Source organism: Ranitomeya variabilis, chromosome 2, assembly GCF_051348905.1.
Source record: "Ranitomeya variabilis isolate aRanVar5 chromosome 2, aRanVar5.hap1, whole genome shotgun sequence".
Taxonomy (NCBI): Eukaryota; Metazoa; Chordata; class Amphibia; order Anura; family Dendrobatidae; genus Ranitomeya; species Ranitomeya variabilis.
In genome coordinates, this window is record NC_135233.1 from 938,564,471 (window position 1) to 938,586,454 (window position 21,984).

Genomic DNA, 21,984 nt, shown 5'->3' on the forward strand with positions numbered 1-21,984 from the left:
CTAGACTTCAAAATAGCCGTGCATGTAACATGACCAGGAATCTCACAGAACTGGAAGAATTTTTCATGGAAGAATGGATGAAAATCCCTCAAAGAAGAATTGAAAGACTCCTGGCTGGCAACACAAAGTCTTTACAAGTTGTTATATATATATTTTTGGTCTAAAATACAAAGGAAATGTGTGTTCATTAACTTTAGGCCTTTTAGAGATCATTTAATCTTCAACTTGCTTAACTGTTCATAATAACAGTAATTTTGACCAGGGGTGCACACACTTTTACAGGGCACCATAGTTCAAACCAGACATTTGAGAGATTTTTATTAAAATAATAATATTTTGTTTAGATATGACACACAGCAGGAAGTGACAAGAATGGATGTCATATGGACTGTCATATGGATTGTCATTTTGACATTTTTGAGGTTTTTTCCCCAAGTGAAATGATTCAAGTCCTGATCTATACTTACAAAGTCTCAGCTCCCAACAGCATCTCCACCTCGTCTCCTGCATAATTGCTTCGGATGGTGAGTGTGAACAGGTGGTTTGCAGAGCTTTGTCTCGAGTATAGGATGGGCGTACTGTTCTTTAAAGGAGAAGGTGGTTCTTCATTGTCACACTGCTCAACATGGAGCTGGTCCAACATGGAATAGTCTGTCACATTGTAACTCTCATCACTGCAACAAAACAGAACTGTATATATTAATCTACACATCTCTTTTTCCTCTATGACATGGTGACAGTAGATTAGACTGCACTTTAAAGAACACTTCCATCAACATTTTTATTCATTTAATACATTGCAATCATCATATTATACAGCACTGTGTACTTACAATTGCTTATTTTCCCCTTCTGCCCAGTTAATCATTCTCTTTTCCATTAGGTCTATGACATTGTGTGATTAAAAACAGACTAGCTGAATCCTTTTAAGCTCTATGTAGAAACAGGAGGTACATTTTCCCTGTATGAGTCATGAGTCACTGCAAAAGTCCCTGGCAGGGACTCAGTACTCATGCTGGGAAAAGAGAATTCCTGGTTCCACATAGAGCTGAAAAAAGACAAGAATTAGCTGGGTAGAAAGGCAAAATGAGTAACTGTAATTACACAGTGCCATATAATATCATGATTGCAACATATTAATAAGATAAACCTTTGACGGGAGGAGGGCATCTTTAAAAGGTGGATGGTTCACTTTAAAAAAAAAAAATGGCATCCAATTTTTTCTAAAACCACACAGAGTTGTTTGCAGCAGTTTTGAAAAGCACATGGGCCAATTGAGTTTAGCAACACAACTAAGATTCCTTACGAAGAGACCCTCAGCTATAAGCCATATATTGAATGGTAGGTTGAAAATATATGATAAAAGGGAACCTGTCAGCAGATACATTCTGATCAAGCTGCCATCAGCATGGCCCAGAGAATGGCTGCATGACAGCAGTCACGTATATTTCTCTATGAAATGATCCATATAGTTAGAAGATCCATTGGTGGACATAACTAGATGGGACGAAATACATATGAGTAAAAGTCCCAAAATTAAAACAGCACTCCAGCTTTTGTTGTTTTTTTAATTCATTCTGCCACTATTCCTTCACTGTATATAATAGTGTTATAGTGTTACCTTCTTTAGTGATCCCTTTCTAGCTGAAAATTAATCCTATACGTTTTTTTTAAAATTTGGATCATGTGATCTCATGGTGACCCTTTGGAATTACATGGCTTAATATTCTCTGAAGTGGGTCACACTCTCCATTAGCGGAGATGTCTGCGTCATACAATCTCATGGATTGTATCACTTAAGTGCTCATATTAAATAATAATGATGATGACTGCACAGCTCCTGTCATTCAGTTATAATGCAGGAGATCAAAGCTCAGTATCCCTTGGTGTGTACTGATCATTTATTATCTTATTTAGGAGACTACAGAGGGACAGAAAAGAACAGTATTACCACAAGAGGTAGATAGTACTGGCTGTAGTTGGTAAGGTGATAATGTACTGATGAATAACGGGATTAAAAGAACATAAGATGCAGGATGAGAGCTAGGAATCAAGATTGAGGCTGAAGGAAAGAAAACAGGAGGTTAAACGAAATGGACGCAAGTACCCTGTATATAAGAGTGCAGTGTGAGACAGAATTAGTTGGCCGATACAGATATAGGAAAACTAAAAACAAACAATGGAATGCTTTTTTAAAGGATTGTCCTCTTTTAAATGAAATACTCCCCCTTTTAAAATAAAAAGAACACTCATCTTCCACACTGACACCATTTCGGGTCTCTCAGGGCTAGCGTGACATTATGTCAAGTGAGCCCTGCAGCCCAACAGCAGCCGTTGATTACCTACTGGGCCCATGTGACATAACGACATCACACGAACCCTAGCATAGTTGGAACTCCAGAGAGGAGTATCTGTTATTTTTATTTTTCAAGAAGTACTACACTTAAAAAGGGGTTGACGAGGTAGTGAAGAAACCCCCTTAAAGAAGTACTCCCTGCTATACAATGCTCTCAAATCAGAGAAGGGGCTTAATATAGAACAACTATGGGGACAGGATGCACAAGAGGAAGAAAAGCGAATGATTATTTTTGCTATTCTGGGAGCATTTTTACATTAGGTCACTACCTGTTTACTGTTTAAGGCACAGATAGGAAACACATTGGAAGGAAATCAAAACACTAACATGAAATTCACTGCAACATCTGCAATTCCTGATCCGCTGCCAAGTAAAGGTTGAGAGCGCCTTCATATAAACACCACACAATGTGGAGGAGACAGACCTTTCAGCTCAGGGGCGCTTGTCAGTCAAACTTCTCTCCACGATGGAAATGTAAAGGACAACTCAAAGCAAAAGGAGCACACAAATCATCTGCTGCTTCAGCTTCATGTGCACAATAAACCTCACCCCTGCTGCTTTTATGAAGCGGAGGTAGATTGTCCCATGCAAGAAGTGTTGGTTAATGCAGCATGCCATTACTTCTTGTAGATGTAGTAGGAATAAGGGATATACGTGAGCATTTATGGTGAATCCTGGGCGACAAGACGCTAAATTGAGTGATTTTCATTTTGTTGCAAATTATTTGGAAAGTGTCAATTATTTGACATGTTCTAGAATCTTCAAAAATGTAAGGCAAAAGGAATAACTTACTGTTCCTCCCAATTGTTACTGGCAAATCGCCCAGATCCCAAAGCAAACTCTACACCTCCTGCACTTACATTCCTGATTTTCTTCACATAAACCCACTGTTGCAAACATCAGCTCTTAAAATACTTGGCAAAAAGTTATGAATGCAACATTTCATATTTTATAGCGAAAAATTTTATTGGAATTTGCATGGACATCCCCTTAAGATTCCCACATAAAAAGGAAGATCTGCTGTAAGTTCTGTAAAGGGGCTCACTGTTCAGTCTCCGCCCAGTTCACAGGAGCGCACCTCTGCCCAACCTGCCAGCATTCCGGTTGGTGGATGAGCAGACTCTACCGAATGACAGACAGTCCAGGTCAACAGCACTGTCACACGCACGCTTCCGGGGCTACTACCTGAGCCAGTCTTGCCAGTCGCTGCAACATCGGAGGCACTGTGATTATGACAAGCAGCTATAGTAAGCACAGTTGCCACCATCCCCCTCGTAGACCCTGTTAGGTGGCTGGGATTAGAAGTTATTACAAATGCTCCAGAATGTACAATCCCTGCCGGTCCCAGAAGAAACAAGTTTGTAGTAATTGTGCGTAGTTGGCCACTAATCCTAAACCACAGTTGCATGGACAATAAACTAAAATCAATGTATGATAAAATGAGAGATCTTGGGGGAAAGAGGGAAAAGTTAACCAACAAGTTATTTGGAAAGTTGCCTGTTTTTACATTGACCACACAGACGGATTTGAATAGATGGGAACAGCCCTTTAACAATAATGTGTATGGTCCTTTTTTAGTTATTTTTTATAACCTCAATTTTTCTGCACTCAGCCCGTAATTAATAAATAGAGGTCACACTTAATCTCATCAACATCTTCTATTTTTCCCGCTTAAATAAGCTAAACCTGCCTACAATATTACACAGGTGGCTGATTTAAGGCCTTTTGCTTCCTTCAGGAGTCTCTATGCCACTACTTTATGTATCACTCACTCTTTTTGGCCATGGCAGCAGCTGTCTGGCTGCGCTTTAGTTTACAGCTTACTAGTACTTATAAATCCTTTTCCATCTCCTTTCTGTGTCCCAAATGAACAAGTAGCAGATTTGTAATCACACCCCAAGTGCTAAACCTTACATTTCTTTACTTTATACGTCTCCACTCAAGTTTCCGAATTTGCCTGAATACCTCAACAGTATTATATTACAGTACTTGACTGTGTAAAATACCTTACATAGTTTAGTGAACATTTTGGATATGTTCCATGTATGAGCCCCGTTTCCTACTCATAATGGGTGTATAGCTCAACAGCCAACAAAGTAAAAGTTAAAGTACTTTTGTAACTTTTCTACAGCTTTGCCAAAATACGGAGATTGCTCCTTTACCATTGATGTCAATCATCATGAGAAATATTTAGGGACCCTTACATGAACAATACTTTCCCTATGCTGCTTGTACTTTATATACTCATACTAATATATAAGTTCATGGCCCCAGTACAAATTAGAGAAACTTTGGCTGAATCTGCCAATATCAATGGGTTCTGCCGTCAGTCTAGTATGTGTATGAAGGCACCGACAGATGATGTCGTGGAAGAGAAAAATCTGGTATGTCCAATTTAAGTTTACTAATCCTTTTATCTTCTAAGAAATAAGCGACATTTTTTTGTGCTGAAAACACCCCCTCTCGGCTTATACACGAGTCAATGTCCCAGAAGGTGGCGGGGGAGTGGGAGCGGTGGAGCAGTGGGTCACAGGAGCCGGCTGCTGAGGCTTTATAAAGCCTGTGCCCGCTGCTAAAGAGTAATGAATATTCACTGCACTGGCAATGAATATTCATTTCTCTTATAGCGCACACAGTTACAGCCGCAGCTGCCAGCTTCCAGCAGCTGCTGGGCTATCACGGGTGCCTGCTCATTAAGGTAATGAATATTTACCCCTCTCCACTCCCATAGGCGTGGAGAGAGGTGAATATTCATTACCTTAAATGAGCGTGTAATCGCTCGGCCATAGGAGCTGCTGACACCAGAACAAGAAGCTGCGAAGGCACGCAGGGAAGGCAAGTAGGATATTTAGTTTTATTTTTTTTATGCTTTTGTCATGGGGGCCTTACACACAAGGATAGGGAAGAGGAACCATGCATACCGGGACAGGGATGAGGAGCCATGCATACAAGGACGGGGATAAGGAGCCATGCAGACAAGGATGGGGATAAGGAGCCATGCAGACAAGGATGGGGATTAAGGAGCCATACACACCAGAGTAGGGATTAGGGGACAATGCATAACCGGCTTATACTCAAATCAGTAAGTTTTCCCAGTTTTTCGTGACAAAATTAGGTGCCTCGCCTTATACTTGGGTCGGCTTATACATGAGTATATATGGTACTTTACAGGAAATAACAAACAAACATTGTGCTGTTTTAAAAAATAGCATTGTCTGCATTTGTCTTTACAAACTCACAACATGTAATTGATTTGTGAGGATTTCACATTCCTATAAATCACTAACGTACTATTTAGTTGTTACCCACAGTTTTTTAGAACTGCTTCACATCTATGTTGCATACAGTCAACCAACCTCTGGCCCCTGTTAACTGTTAGTCCAGCCCAGGATGCTTTTACTACATCCCATAATTTTTGACATTTGCCTCAGAAATGGAATTTTTTTGTATCACCCCACAAGTGTTCTATCAGATTAGGGTTCACAGATTGGTATGGCCACTTCATAACTTCAATTTTGTTGGATGGAACCAAGATTTTGCTCATTTACTGGTGTGTTTAGGGTCATTGTCTTGTTGAAACATCCGTTTCAACAAGGGCATATACTCTTCAGTGTAATTCAACATGACATCTTCAAGTATTTAAATATATGCAAACTGGTCCATGATCCCTGGTATGGGGTAAATAGGTCCGGTACCACAGTAAGAAAAACATGCCCATATGATGATTTTTGCACCACCATGCTTCATTGTCTCCAGAGTGTACCGTGGCTTGAATGCAGAGTTTGAGCGTCATCTGACGAACTGTCTATGGCCCTTGAACCCCCCCCAAAAAAACAATTTTACTTTCATCAGTCCGCAAAATGTTTCTCCATTTCTCTTTTGACCAGTTGATGTGTTCTTTGGCAAATTGTATGTGCTTCAGTACGTGTTTTTTTTATTTATTCATTTTATTTTTATTTTTAACACTGGGACTTCTTGCTAGGAGATTAGCTTCAGTACTGTCTGTCACAGTACTCACAGGTAACTTGAAACTGTCTTTGATCATCCTGAAGCTGATCATTGGCTGAGCCTTTGCCGTTATGGCTCTTCTTCCATCCATCGTTTTCTTCCACGTCTCTCTGGTTTGGCTTTCCATTTTAAAGCATTGGAGATCATTTCAGCTGAACAGCCGATCATTTTCGGCACTTCTTTATAAGTCTTACCCTCTCCAATCAACTTCTTAATCAAAGTACGCTGTTCTTCTGAACAATGTCTCGAACGACCCATATTTCTCAGGCTTTCACAGAGAAATGCATGTACAACATGTCCTGGCTTCACAGAATGATTGACCTCACTAATTTAACTCCACACTGCTATTATTTTGAACACCCCCCCCCCCCCCCCTTTCAATTAATTATTCTAATACACAAACTCAAAAACATGCAGATCATGAATGCGGAGTCTATTGGATTTCTGAGAATCTACTGCACCAACTGGTATATTGTTTGACACATGGTAATATAAGTTTTACCTAAAACAGTGATAAATCTGATTAGTCATATTGGACTGCTATTATTTTGAACACTACTGTACCAATATTAATAGATTTATTGGTGATCAGGAGCAGAAATTGCCAGACTGTCATTACAAGACTTCAGAACTTGCTGGGGCATAAAAGATAAAAAAGGTACAAGATGGGTCCATACATTTTGGAGAGATATAGTAATCTGGGTTAAATTTACATTCATTATGGACTCAGCATATGACTAGCGGAGGGCATATAATAGAGTTAATTGTTCAGATTAGCTAAAGCTTATCTGGACACATTTCGGGCCTGTGTCATTACTCATTGGTGATTGGACCATCTCACACTGGCAGACCAGTACTTAAGATGGAAGTAGTTTTCCTAAGCATTTGCATGATTACAAATTATAAAACAATGAAGCAATAAAAAGAGCTGGAAATAAAAGAGTTTGTTATGCGGGATTGCTCATCATCCATGAGTAGTTGAAATTATCTTTTTTAAAGGGAACCTGTCACCCCCAAAATCGCTGGTGAGGTAAGCTCACCGGCATCAGGGGCTTATCTACAGCATTCTGTAATGCTGTAGATAAGCCGCCGATGTTACCTGAAAGAGGAGAAAAAGAGGTTAGATTATACTTACACAGGGGCGGTCCCGCTGCGGTCCGGTCGGATGGGTGTCTCCGGTCCGCTCCGGCGCCTCCCATCTTCGTTCCATGACGTCCTCTTCGGGTCTTTACGCCGCGGCTCCGGCGCAGGCGTACTTTGTCTGCCCTGTTGAGGGCAGAGCAAAGTACTGCAGTGCGCAGGCGCCGGGCCTCTCTGACCTTTCCGGAGCCTGCGCACTGCAGTACTTTGCAGACAAAGTACGCCTGCGCCGGAGCCGCGGCATAGACCCGAAGAGGACGTCATGGAACGAAGATGGGAGGCGCCGGAGCGGACCGGAGACACCCATCCGACCGGACTGCAGCGGGACCGCCCCTGGGTGAGTATAATCTAACGTCTTTTTCTCCTCTTTCAGGTAACATCGGCGGCTTATCTACAGCATTACAGAATGCTGTAGATAAGCCCCTGATGCCGGTGAGCTTACCTCACCAGCGATTTTGGGGGTGACAGGTTCCCTTTAAGTAGTATATTAAAAGAGGTAACCTCGTTACAATTTTGCTCATATTTATGGGTGAGCATGACAGGTGCACTTTTTTGATAATATATAAACAGCATGGACTCATTAGTAGTGCCATAGCCTTAGACAGGTCAGGATGGCGCCACTACACAACGTGAGACAACTCGTGCTGCCCAGCAATAGATCCAGAGATGGGAAGAGCGATTCTGTGGGGTATCGCATTTATTGTAGGAAACATTTACTACAAATCAACTGTGATCTTGTTTAACCAGTAAGACAAGAGAGCAATTACATTAAACATATCAAAACCTTTTCTACAGAAGTGCGAGTAAGAAAGCATGACGTGTGTGTTCACAGATTAGCAGTCAAGACTGCAGTTTGCTTCCGACTGTGGGACAAGAAATCTAGGGTTTCTTATGTTATATAGCCTTTGCTTTCATCCCAGACGTAGATACAATGGAAATAATACTGCAAAACATCACAAAAAAATTGCACAAAGATATTTATACAGTTAATTTACTCAAAAGACAAGGATAAGCCCTGTAATGACATTTTAGAAGTTTTCATTCCTGGTGCTCAGCTGAGCAAAAATGGCAGAAGGAGCCAAGCTAATATTAGGCCAACATGTACATGGCTCCTGCTTTTCACATGAAAACACAGAAGGACAATGTCTGACAGTGTCCATAGGACATGACAGAAGCTGTGGTCACACTGTAGTCTATGAAGGGGCATTTGTATATGAAGTGTTATTGGATCGCAGCTTAGACAATGTTACTGTCAGGCCCCCAAAACGTCTAAATTGTCGAGAATTGTGAGTATGGGAAGTAAGCAGGTAGCACACTTACAGGTTACCTTACCAACATTTGAACACCAAATTTGAAACTCTGAAGTCTTCAAAAACAGAAATAGAGTAACTTTTGTGTGATACTACATCCAAACCCTTTGCATCCCAGTACTAAATTTATATGAAGGGGCTGCAAGATTTAAAAAAAATAAAATAAAAATGTCACGGGATAAAATAAAATAACAAAAATAGAAACTCCTACTCAGCTGATAATCCTCGGCCATGCTGTGGCTTAGAGGTCATACAGGCTTTTATAGCTATCCTGCAGCGATGACATTCTACAGTCGCATGCTTATCTTCATATAACTACTGCAACCAACCACCGGCCTCAGCAGTGAGGTTAGCATGGCCAGCAAAATAAAGATGAGGCCAGTAACCGGCTGCAGCAGTCACTTTAGGTTACTCAGAGCTTCGTCGCTGCAAGACAGCTAACCCCAAGCCAAGCCCCATTAACCTCTGAATGAAAAAATGACAGGTTACACCAAAATGTTCAAATTTTTTTTCTGACATAAAGCTGGCAAAAGAAGCAAAACCTTTGTTTGCTTTCTGTATACTTTTTTTCCGCCCCCCTGCCCAGGAGCTGTGGTATGATCAGACCATGTTCCTGCATGGTCAGACACAGTCATTACACAGTACACAGCAGGGGCCCATTCATAAGATTATCTAAGCACAGGAACATTTTATTTAAACACATCCAATTGTGGAACTTATTCCAAAGATCAATTCATTAACCCCTTAACGACCGCCGATAATTAACGGTGCTGTGGAAAAAGTGTATAGCGCCCACCCCCCCCAGAGGTGGATTTTCTCCAAGATCTAGGCTACTGGGGTTAGCCGAGACCCCAGATAATATGATTCGGGTCGGTTTTTACCTACCCCCGGGTTGCGATCGCCGTTATTACCCGTAAAACGGCGACCGCAAAAAAAAAGCGCGATTTGCCATTTAATTTCTCTGTCCTCTCATGTGATCGCACATCAGAGGACAGAGAAATAGGGTCCCTGATCCCCCCCGATACTTACTAGTGTCTCCCGGTGTCCCTGTGTCCTCCTGTTTCTCCCCACAGCCGCTGGCGTCTTCTTCCGGTAAGAAAAGGGCGGGCGCATGCGCAGTGCGCCCACCGAGATCTGCTGGCCGGCACCCGGCAACAATAGGAAGATTTTTCTTATTGGTTCATTTTGGTCACTGTGATAGACCCTATCACAGTGATCAAAATAAAAAAAAAAATAGTAAACAAACCACCCACTTAGCTAGGGAAAAATAATAAAATAAAGAACATTTATTTATTTCCATTTTCCCATTAGGGCTAGAGTTGGGCTAAAGTTGGGGTTAGGGTTGGGGCTAAAATTAGGGTTAGGGTTGGGGCTAAAGTTAGGGTTGGAATTAGGGTTTGGATTAGGGTTAGGGTTGAGATTAGGGTTGGGGTTATGGTTACGGTTGGGATTAGGGTTAGGGGTGTGTTGGAATTAGGGTTGGGATTAGGGTTGGGATTATGGTTAGGGGTGTGTTGGGGTTAGGGTTGTGATTAGGGTTAGGGTTGGGATTAGGGTTGTGACTAGGGTTATGGTTAGGATTGGGATTAGGGGGTGTTGGGGTTATAGTTGGAGTTAGAATTGGGGGTTCCACTGTTTAGGTACATCAGGGGGTCTCCAAATGCAACTTGGCACCACCATTGATTCCAGCCAATTTTGCGGTCAAAAAGTCAAATGGTGCTCTCCCTTCTGAGCTCTGCCGTGCGCCCAAACAGTGGTTTACCCCCACATATGGGGCATCAGCATACTCAAGATAAATTGCACAACAAGTTTTGGGGTCCAATATCTCCTGTTACCCTTGGGAAAATAAAAAATTGGGGGGTTAAAAAATAATTTTCGTGGAAAAAAAAAAGATTTTTATTTTCACGGCTCTGCGTTATAAACTTCTGTGAAGCACTTGGGTGTTCAAAGTGCTCACAACATATCTAGATAAGCTCCTTGGGGGGTCTAGTTTCCAAAATAGGGTCACTTGTGGGGGGGTTTCTACTGTTTAGGCACATCGAGGGCTCTGCAAATGCAACATGATGCCCGCAGACCATTCCATCAAAGTCTGCATTCCAAAACATCACTTCTTCCCTTCCGAGCCCCGATGTGTGCCCAAACAGCAGTTTTCTCCCACATATTAGGTATCAGCGTACTCAGGACAAATTTGACAATAACTTTGGTGGTCCAATTTCTCTTGTTACCCTTGTGAAAGTAAGAATTTTGGGGTGAAAAGATCATTTTTGTGGCAAAATATGATTTTTTATTTTCACGGCTCTACGCTATAAACTTCTGTGAAGCACTTGGGGGATGAAAGAGCTCACCACATATCTATATAAGTTCCTTGTGGGGTCTAGTTTCCAAAATGGGGTCACTTGTGGGGTGTTTCTACTGTTTAGGCACATCAGGGGCTCTGCAAATGCAATGTGACGCCCGCAGACCATTCCATCAATGTCTGCATTTTAAAACGTCACTACTTCCCTTCCAAACCCCGATGTGTGCCGACACAGTAGCCCCCCCCCCCACAGACGGGGTATTGGCGTACTCAGAACAAACTGGACAACCACTTTTGGGGTCCAATTTCTCCGGTTACCCTTGTGAAAAAAAAAAAATTGCGGGCTACAAAATCATTTTTGAGGAAAAAAAAGATTTTTTTATTTTTACGGCTCTGCGTTATAAACTTCTCTGAAGCACTTGGGAGTTCAAAGTGCTCACCACACATCTACAGGGTGGACCATGTATATGGATACACCTAAATAAAATGGGAATGGTTGGTGATATCAACTTCCTGTTTGTGGCACATTAGTATATGGGAGGGGGAAAACTTTTCAAGATGGGTGGTGACCATGGCGGCCATTTTGAAGTCGGCCATTTTGGATCCAACTTTACTTTTTCCAATGGGAAGAGGGTCTTGTGACACATCAAACTTATCGAGAATTTCACAAGAAAAACAATGGTGTGCTTGGTTTTAACGTAACTTTATTCTTTCATGAGTTATTTACAAGTTTGTCTTTGTTTACAGCCATTGACATGTCGCAGAGGTTAACACGTGAGGAGCGGATAGAAATTGTGTTGATGTCTGGTGAACGCAGTACCCGAGTCACTGCAGATTTCAATGCAAGACACCCTACTCAAGAAAACATCCCTTCTGCGGATATTAGCTACTCATAAATGGCACCCTTACAAAATCCAGCTGCTGCAGCATCTCAACGAGGATGACCCAGATCGGGGCCCTGAATTTGCAGAATGGGCAAAACAAAAATTGGAACAGGACCCTCAGTTTACACAGAACATTATGTTCGGTGATGAGGCAAACTTTTTGTGTGTAATAAGAGAGAGAGAGAGAGACTAGAATGGAAAATGCATGCTTAGTTTAAAAAAATGGAATCCGTCGCCGAATTCCATCATTTGATGGATCCGGTGCCATAGGGTTTCATTATAGCAAACGACGGACGGCGACGGATCCGTTGCTGTAGGTTTTTTCGACGGACATAAAAAACGTTACTATGTTTGTTTTTTGTGTCCGTCGAAAAAACAGACAGCGCCGAAAAATGGATGAAATGTGAGGCCATCCATCACTAATACAAGTCTATGAGAACAAAATGGATCTGGCGGCAATTTGTGCCGGATCCGTTTTTTCAAAATTTGCCGGATTATGCCAGACGGCAAAAAACTGATGTGTGAAAGCAGCCTAAACTGGGTGTGTGGATTCAGGCAACAGTGGGTTGCACGGCGGGGTTATTAACAAGCAGGGATTTTGTTTTACTTTTACAAGTTACAATTAAATAAATAAAAAAAAACACTTCTTCTGACCTTCTCGTTTTCTTCCTTAAAAAAACAAAAATGAGCTATGCTACTTTTTTAGGCTGTTGGATAGGCAATCCCTGCATGTGTCGAACAGCCACGAGACACACAGGTACGGAGACTCGAACATATTATTCGAGCACGCCGAAGACACTCTGTTAGCACACAAGCATGCTCAGATAACACCTTATCAGGGCATGTTCGCTCATTAATCAGGACCAATGTAAGTCAATGTAATAGTTCACATGAATGTATATACACACGGACCAATGGTTTGCATGTTAAAAAAAATTGCAGCACGCGCTACTTTAATATGTATTCTGGCTCAGACTCACCCATTAAAAATCAATACAGTTGGTGTGTGGAAAGCAGATTATATATGGGTTACCAACTGTACGTCACGCAGATACATTACAATTAAAAGATATGTAACTGTATTTGACCTTCATTATTTATTACTTTGTTCGTGGGAAAAATGAATACTATATGGATAAAAAAACAAAAACTATGACTATGGAGTGCATACGGATATAAAAAACGGACATAGACTGCATATAGATGACAATAGAGATGAAAAATCGTTTGTTTTCTCCGGATGTTAAATGAACAATGCACTCATGTGCTCCCGGCCTAACTATGATGGAGCAGGGGCGGACAAAGACATAATCCTTACCCCATAATTATACCCTGCAGCTCATTATAAAGCACCCAATTCTTTCTCTCTAACAATCCACCAATAAGTGGCAACTATGACATTAGCTCATGCCCTAACGAGCAGTATAATGGATAGTAGGAAACGGCTTGTAAGAGGATAGTGGCCCCTAACCTATTGGGCCCTTGGGCAGCTGCACAGCTGGCACCACTGCTATGTCCGACACTGTAGTGGAGTATGTTTATTAATTCATTAATTAAAATGTTTGGTAAAGTCAGTAAAAACAAGTGGAAAGACAACTATGCTGCCAGCTGCTGAATGTTTTCCAGAAAGCTGGGTAACGTCAGAACCGGAGATTGCCCTCATCCATCTCTCCCAAATGTAACAGTAACAGGTGGGGAGCAGGAAAACAAACCTGGAGAATTCAATCAGCCAAATGGCCGTCTGTCAGAGCTGAATATTTCTGTACAGTGAAAAGTATGACTGATGGGACAGTTAATGGGAAAACCAGGTACGGCCTGAACATGAGAAATATTCATTAGTGAACGTCCTGAGAGGAATGTGCAGGGTAGAATAATGAGGAGAGCTCACAGGCGGAACATTCCTGGCACGATATGGAAGCACTTCCTCCCATTGTGTCATATGGTGCATTCTTGTGTGCCCAGGAATAAAGGTAAGTGTGATGACAACTACCTGAAAGAAACTGATCCCGTCTATAAACAAAGGGATCCGGATAATCATGTCATGCACAAGGCATCCACGTGTCAGCCGGCACATGACTCATGTGTGATGTATGCCCTGCTGCCAACCAGCAGCATTCCTAGATCACTGCCGCTCTCCGGGCAGATCTGGAGCAGTAGTGATCGGCACAGGGGAGTTGTATCTATTCAGAGCTCTACAAAAGGGCTTTAGGTGCCCTATTGGTACTGACGGAGTGGTGCTCAGCGGCACTACTAGACCTCGCCAGCACAACCGTGCCCATGGAGGTGTTATGGGGTCTTATGTACGCTACGTCCAATAAACCAGGGTGAGATTTCCCTTCAGAAATCAGGTTTTAGCAGTTCCTCTCTTGTATCACATGTGTAGCATCCTATGTCTGTGTCCAGCTGCAGACAGGTATTGCCCCTCCGCATTGTCCAACTCCTGGAACCAGGCCAATCCTTAATATCCAGCTGCACTTTGTCAGATATATCTGTTCTCCAAAAGGCACACAGCCAAAACCCTAACAATTTACTGGCATCCCAAAGGGATAAGCTAAGGAAGAGAAAGATGTACAGCCAAAAAAGCTAATTACCAAAATACTGTGGGCCCTGAAGTCCATGTATATAATGTGCTAATTAGACATTCGTCCCTTATTACCAGAATGTACAATAAAGGCGCAAGCTACACAGGTGCAGCTTAAAAAAAATTGTGGAATGATGCAAATAGAAGCTTTCTCATCAGAGGCCCGCCTGCTGTTCTAGCCATTAACCAGGCTTCACACTGCAGCCCTACTAGTTTGTATACAAAGTGTTGTGGCAAAATAGTGCTGCAGGTTTGTGCTTAGTATTTAGCCTGAAATTAAACAGTTATGTGTGCAAAATAATGAACCACACGCCATACATGTCCTTACAGGATTGCACTATTTACTCTTAAGGAGAAAATATAGAAGGAGACTAAACATTACACACTGGTGCACCCAGAATATCCACCACCAATCTGGCTTTGAACGCGTCCAATCACCATTAGGGTATGTGCACACGTTGCGGATTGGCCGCTGCGGATTTGCAGCAGTTTTTCATCAGGTGTACAGTACCATATAAACCTATGGAAAACCAAATCCGCAGTGCACATGGTGCGGAAAATACAGGGCGGAAACTCTGCGTTGTATTTTCCGTAGCATGTCAATTCTTTGTGCGGATTCCGCAGCGTTTTACACCTGCTCCTGTATAGGAATCTGCAGGTGTAAACCCGCAGGTGAAATCCGTACAAAAAATGCAGGAATTTTGTGGTAAATCTGCAGGTAAAATGCAGTGCGCTTTACCAGCGGATTTTTCAAAAACAGTGAGGAAAAATCCGCACACGAATCCGCAACGTGGGCACATAGCCTTACACTGATACAATCTATTTTGTGGGTGCTTTCTGTTCGGTGTTTTGCTTGGGATAATTACAGTCAATATAAACCCACTGGATGGAGCCGCGGTTTGGAAACATCAGTCCGTCATCTCCAGCTTCCTCTGAGGAATTGGCTCATAAACAGTTTATGGGGGAAAATGTGACTTTCTTGTGTTGGGTGGTGTTGTGTCGCCAGGAAAGCAGACATACTTCCTCTGATGAACAGATAACGTTATTAGACATTATTCCTCAGATTGTGATAAGCGATCTGTCAATACTTCTTAAGAGCAGAACCTGAATGACTAGGAGAATTATTGAGGCGTTTGGGAAATTGCATTATTGTCTAGTTTTCCAATTTACATCTATTTGCCAGGTCTGAAACTAGAGAGGGGAAACAATGGCTATTAAAATATATAGATATGGAGTGCCCACCCAGTTATGCTGTAGAGTTGCTCATAGATCTAGCTTGGTCATCTCTTGTGGGGATGGGGCAAAGGGAATCTGTCAGCAGGTTTTAACCACGTAATCTGAGAGAACATGATATAGTAGCTGAGACCCCGATTCCAGTGATGTGTCACTTACTAGGCTGTGTTTTGCTGTTTTAGCAGCAGGAGATTATCACTAGAGGACTAGGTGTCTCATGCCTCCTAGTCCAACCACAGCCCCACCACAGATTAGCAGCTTTATGTCAGTGTACAGTGTACACAGAAATCTGTGTAGTGTGGACGGGGTTATACAGGACTCAGCATTTGAGTTCTAGTTGATCTGCAGCAAAAAAAACAGTTCACCCAGTACAGTTAGTAACACATTACTGGAATTAGGGTCTTTATCTCTACGTCATGCTGCTGTCAGATTACATAGCAAAAACCTGTTGACAAATTCCCTGCCAATGTTCAAAAAGGTTATATCTAATTTTATATAAGGGACAAATTACAAAACATTTGTACCCGACCGCAGAGGACACAAAATATACTACAGGGACAATGTTTCTGGTACATTTTGGCACTTCTCTAGAGGTAACTGGCACAATTGTGTAAGGTGGGCACCATGGTATGGGCAGTCTAATTTCATGTGCTGGCCTCTACTACTTTATTGGCACCCATTATGGAATATGTCTAGTGTGGCAGTGTGCTACTCACGGGAAGGATTGACTTTGCATTTGCTTCTATTTTTCCATGTTTAATGACATCTGGCCATTATTATGGCTCCACAAGGGTTAGCCAACCTCCAATGCCAAGTCCAATCAGCCAATTTTATAGGGAATGCATAGGAAGGCAGCGTACATGACCAGTCCATCAGCATTGTCCACCCTCGCTAATGAAGCAGAATTTGTAAAGCGGCAGCAGGGTTACATCACAGTAACCAATCTCACAGGTACGCTAGAACAGCCATATTTTCTGTAACTGTTGAGAAATGGAAACCCAAAGAACCTACTAATTACATACTAATATTGCTTCCTCCTATTCGTTTTTTTTGCAGTGCATGCAAGGCAGAAAGAATAACCACAAAGGATCTAGTAATTATTATTCTAGCAGTATGAAGAATTACGTCACAATATAAGGAATGCTGTTGTAGATCTCATGAAAGAATTGGTGCTCAAACAATGTGATAAGTGTACAAGGTCACAAATAAACTCAAAACAATATCTGGTGCACGAACAATAACACTTCTTCAACAACAGCCATGAATATTTGCAATGGATTTAGCATTTTCTCCTGAAATCAAATTTGTATTGAAGCTCTGGAGTTTTTGTTTTGGGAGTCCTACCTGATGCTGGGAAAAGTGGTAGGCAACTAGTTTTCTGACACCCTATAATAGGAAAAGGCGTTGTATCTGTTCATAAATAGGGTTACTCTGAAAATAAACACATTACCCCTTATCTATAGCATTGGGAATATATTGCTGATCAATGGGGTCTGCCACAGGGACATCTAGCAATGCCAAGTTTGGGACTCTGGGACTCACAAGATCGGGGCTTTGCGGCTCAGTCTTGAATGGAGTGGAGGTGCGTATGTTTGCTCCATTCATGATCAATGGAACTGTTGGAAATAACGTACAGTGCCCACCCTTCCCCAACAGTCCATAGATAATGAATGGAAGTGGAGGTCAACCATGCTCCAATTAACAGCCCCATTCTCGAGGTTCCAATAGGTGATCCACCCTTCTTGTTTATAATTTGTTTTTTTTGTGTGAATAAATCTTTAAGCAAACAGAAATCATATATAGAAGGGTGACACATCATAGACGGAGCTCCATTACTATACATAGTGGATGCAAACTAACTCCAAGTCATGGAACAAAAGTATGTGAATAAGACCTAGGCAGGAGAGTATGAGGGGGAAAAAAAGAAAGAGCGCTCTCTGAGCATAAGTTAGTGATATAATACAGTGAAGGATGTAATTATTTGATCCCTTGCTGATTTTCTAAGTTTGCCCACTGACAAAGACATGAACATTCTATAATTTTAAGGGTAGGTTAATTTTAACATTGAGAGATATAATATAAAAAAAAAATTCCAGAAAATCACATTGTATAAATTATATACATTTATTTGCATTTTGCAGTGAGAAATAAGTATTTGATCCCTCCGGCAAACAAGACTTAATACTTGGTGGTAAAACCCTTGTTGGCAAGCACAGCAGTCAGATGCTTTTTGTAGTTGAAAATGAGGTAAAATTAAGGGGAACCCCACGCCATTTTTTTGGCTTATTTTTTAGCTAAATAAATGTACAGTAAAATACACATGCAGTGGACTACTTATCTCACCGGCATATTTATTACTAAGGACCGGCTGGTGAATACTCTTATCAGCGTACGCCTGCTATCGCTGCTATTAGTGAGACCAGGCATACGCTGATGAGAGTAGTACTCAGCAGCCAATGCTTGATCGGCGGTAACCTTTTCACCGCCGGTCACACGCTGTCGTCTGTGTGACAGCATGGGAACCGCAGCGCTCTGACCGCCAGTAGCGTGTAAGATTACCACCAGAGTCAATGTTTCCCGCGCAGTCACACAGATGGCAGTGTGGGAAACGTTGGATGTTCAGGCCCCCCAAATTGGGTCTAGGTACCGTTCTGGTACCCGAACCAAACTTTTTTTTTTTTTTTTTTTTTTTTAAAGTTCAGCCGAACCCGACAGGAATAAATATCCACGTGCCCACTCATACCTAATCTTCAGCATTATCAGGTTATACGATGTTTATTTAAAAAATGTGTCCTCTCTTTTCACACACTAAGATAGAGAGGAAAGAAGAGAAAAATCTGCTAATGGTTCCTTCTACACAGTAAACAGAGAGGTCTGGGACCAAGCTTTAGTTTAAAGATCTCTGCGAAGAGTTGTGCGGAAAGATTGATTTGTTTGTGATCAAAATGTACTTTTGGCTCTGTACTCATTCCTGGAAATGGAAAATGGACATACTTAAAACTACAAGCCAAGAGTGGGAAGATTTTCAGTGATCTTGGCTGTAATCCTTTAGAAATCACTCTTAATTCCCCCAAGAGAGTGTGTCATGAATTATGGCTTAAATGCTTATTAATTCAGCCGTAAAGCTGACTTTTACTACTGGTTTACTGGTGGAACTGGAGTTCTCATGAACCCCAGAAGATTGCTCACCCTGTGCTGCCGGACATGGAGAGCATGGCTATATGGAAATCAGCCACTGTACATACTATACAGTGCCTGCAAGACAATCTGGACATAACAGACAACACTGAGCAAATGGGATGAGTGCAGAGAGTTCACTGACTCTACAATAGTACAACGCAGCATTTACCAAATGGCCTTCTCAGTAATAACAGCTGGTTTTAGTAGACCCTCTGTGATCTAGGGGAGGACATATCATTGATGCAAACTTTGCAGCCACACAGGGGCCCCAAGAGGTAAGGGGGCCCATTTCTACCTCCAAAGCAGGAGCAATTTTGCATTTTTAGTAGCTCTTGGGCTGCCAAGGGCCCATATATTTTTCTTGCACAGGGGCTCTTTTCTGTCTGTGCCCGCCTGTGCAGTGTGACTACATACCTCCTTATCAAGAAAAGTTAAAATCCTGTCACAATTTATCCTCACTACAGTGCTGGGAGCAAAAGTTATCTTGGAGGTCAAAAGTGGAGACCACATTTATCACCATCAGGACTTGATAATGACAGAGTCACCTGTTAGGGACGTCTCAGAGCATGGGAAGTAAAATATATAGGAAGCATTTCACAATATATGTCCTGGTTTAGATGAGAATAAGTTAAAGTGTGTTTTTCATCCAGAAAAAAAAAAAGTTTGATTCTTCATCCTCATTCTTTTCCGCACACCATCTCTTTTACACATCACCAATTTAATAATCGTCCAAATACAGATTTCTGTATTAATAATTGAAATGGATCAGTAAAAAACAGATGCTACACAGATAGTATCTATATGGCATGTTTTTTAAATGGACTCATTGAGTTAAATGGGAAAGTCTGATACTTAAAAAGGACTAGTGCATGCTGTCCAAAAATGCTCAACACTTTCAACAGCCAGTGTGCTGCATGTATGCCATTTTGGAGTTCAGCACATGGACATAAAATACGCTCATCCGAATGACCCCTAACCTGGAAGGCGCATATCATGTCCACTACTCCCTGGTCTGAGCAACATCACACTTCTGGCTGCCATCTTTACTTCAAAAATTGCTTTCACAAATTCAGAAGCAGGCAGAACGTCAAAGGCCAAATCCATTCCCGGAAAGATACACCAACTAAGAGACATTCCGAAAAAGGTTTTCTCTTTACTCTTCAGTCCAGCGAAGGACTTTATGATCAGTCATATATAACACAAGGTCACATTACATTTTCAGTTAAAGGGTTTGAATCACAAAATCATCACTGCTACTTCCAAGAACTCTATCATACCAGTCCATGTGTTGTGTTTGGGATTACGACAAAGCTCCATAGAAATGAATGTGTGAAATCAATATCACAACAGAAAATTGTGGATGGGTCTGGCACTGTTTTGGAAGAACGCTGATTATTTTCTTCTCCTGGACATCCCCTTTATTTTACATAAAAGAGATAGAGAAGTGTGATAGAACTGACAAATGTAAGAATATTTCCCTGAAATCAACACAATTAGATAATGAGCTAACATTTTTCTTCTGAATTACTTGGCATTTTTGGTGGGTCTGTAAAATTTGTTCTGGTTGTTAACGCCATAAACTAGAGTAAAAAATTGGTAAATTGATATCTTCCCTGCTCTGCGTCCTGGGCTGTGCATGTCCTGGTACATATCTGACATTTGTCACAAATGGCTTTCCAAGTATTCCAACAACTGCACCTAAGACGGATCAACTTGTCCACCCATATCTATCTTTGGTCCCCATTTATCATGCGCTTTCATGTCATAAACCGGAGCCTACAGTCGGCAGGATGTCAGGCACCACTTACAACACATGTAAGAATCCAGAGTACCACGCTTGCGGTAATAAAGACTTAGGCTATGTGCACACGTAGGAAATGTGGTGCAGAATTTTCTGCACAAAATCCGCATCTCCTGGCAGAATCTGCAGCTGCGAATTTGCCGTGGTTTTTATGCGGATTTTGTGAGGATTTTATGCAGTTTTTGCCACTGCGGATTTCGATCATGCAAAAATGCTGCAGATCCGCACAAAAGAAGTGACATGCACTTCTTTTAAATCCGCAGCAATTCCGCACTGATTTTTCCGCACTATGTGCACAGCATTTTTTTTTTTCCATTGATTTACATTGTACTGTAAATCACAGTGCGGATCTGCAGCGTTTCTGCGCGGAAAAATCCACTGCGGGTCCGCAGCAAATCCGCATCATGTGCACATAGCCTTAAAGATAAAGACCGTACTTTGCGGACTTTGAGGCGCACCGGCACACCCTACATTTTGGGGAGGAAAATAAGAAAAAAAATGTTTTTAATAAAATGGTGGTGCGTCCTCTGGTCCGATTTTACGGTAGCTTACCAGGGGCGGCTGCAGTGGAGGGGGGGGGGTCACTGCTCCAAGAAGCTGAAGGAGTGGGGACGATGCTGTGGGTCCCGGGCTGGGAGAAGGGGGAGTTCAGCAGTGCAAGGCTGTGGTGGGCCCTGGGATTTCAGAAAATGTCAGCAGAGTCCCTGCACTTCCCATTATTTCACTGGAATGGGCGTTGGAAAAAAGGCCTCCGGAAGCGGCGTATGCACAGACTGAGATCTCGTGAGCCAGGGGAGAAAGCAAAAGAGAGTATACACACAGGACAGCACAGGATCACAGCTGATTCTTTTTGTGAGGAAAAACATTTCACTGCCTGTTTTTAAGCAATGTTTTATTTTAAAGAAAGAATAATTTGTGATCCCGTGTTGTAATGTCTGTATACTCTCTATTCCTTCTTCCCCTGCCCAGGAGCTGTGGTATGATCAGACAATGTTCCTGCACGGTCAGACACAGTCATTACACAGCACACAGCAGGGGCACGTTTATAAGATTATCTCAGCACAGGAACATTTCTTTTAAACACATCCAATTGTGGAAATTATTATTATTGAAATATCTATTGATTAAAATTAACTCTGTTCACGGGAAAACCCCTTTAATGGTTTCTGGCTCTGAGCACTTCCCATGTTATTAG

At 41.9% G+C, this 21,984-nt stretch overlaps 1 protein-coding gene across 1 annotated transcript in view; it reads right to left on the bottom strand.

Annotated features, from left to right (window-relative positions):
• The window catches only part of ARHGEF26 (Rho guanine nucleotide exchange factor 26), a 153,927-nt gene that overhangs the window by 21,337 nt on the left and 110,606 nt on the right, over positions 1-21,984 (bottom strand). The window contains exon 12 of the mRNA XM_077290718.1: positions 468-674. Within this exon, the coding sequence (XP_077146833.1) occupies positions 468-674 (207 nt within the window). The remainder of the gene's footprint in view (positions 1-467; positions 675-21,984) is intronic.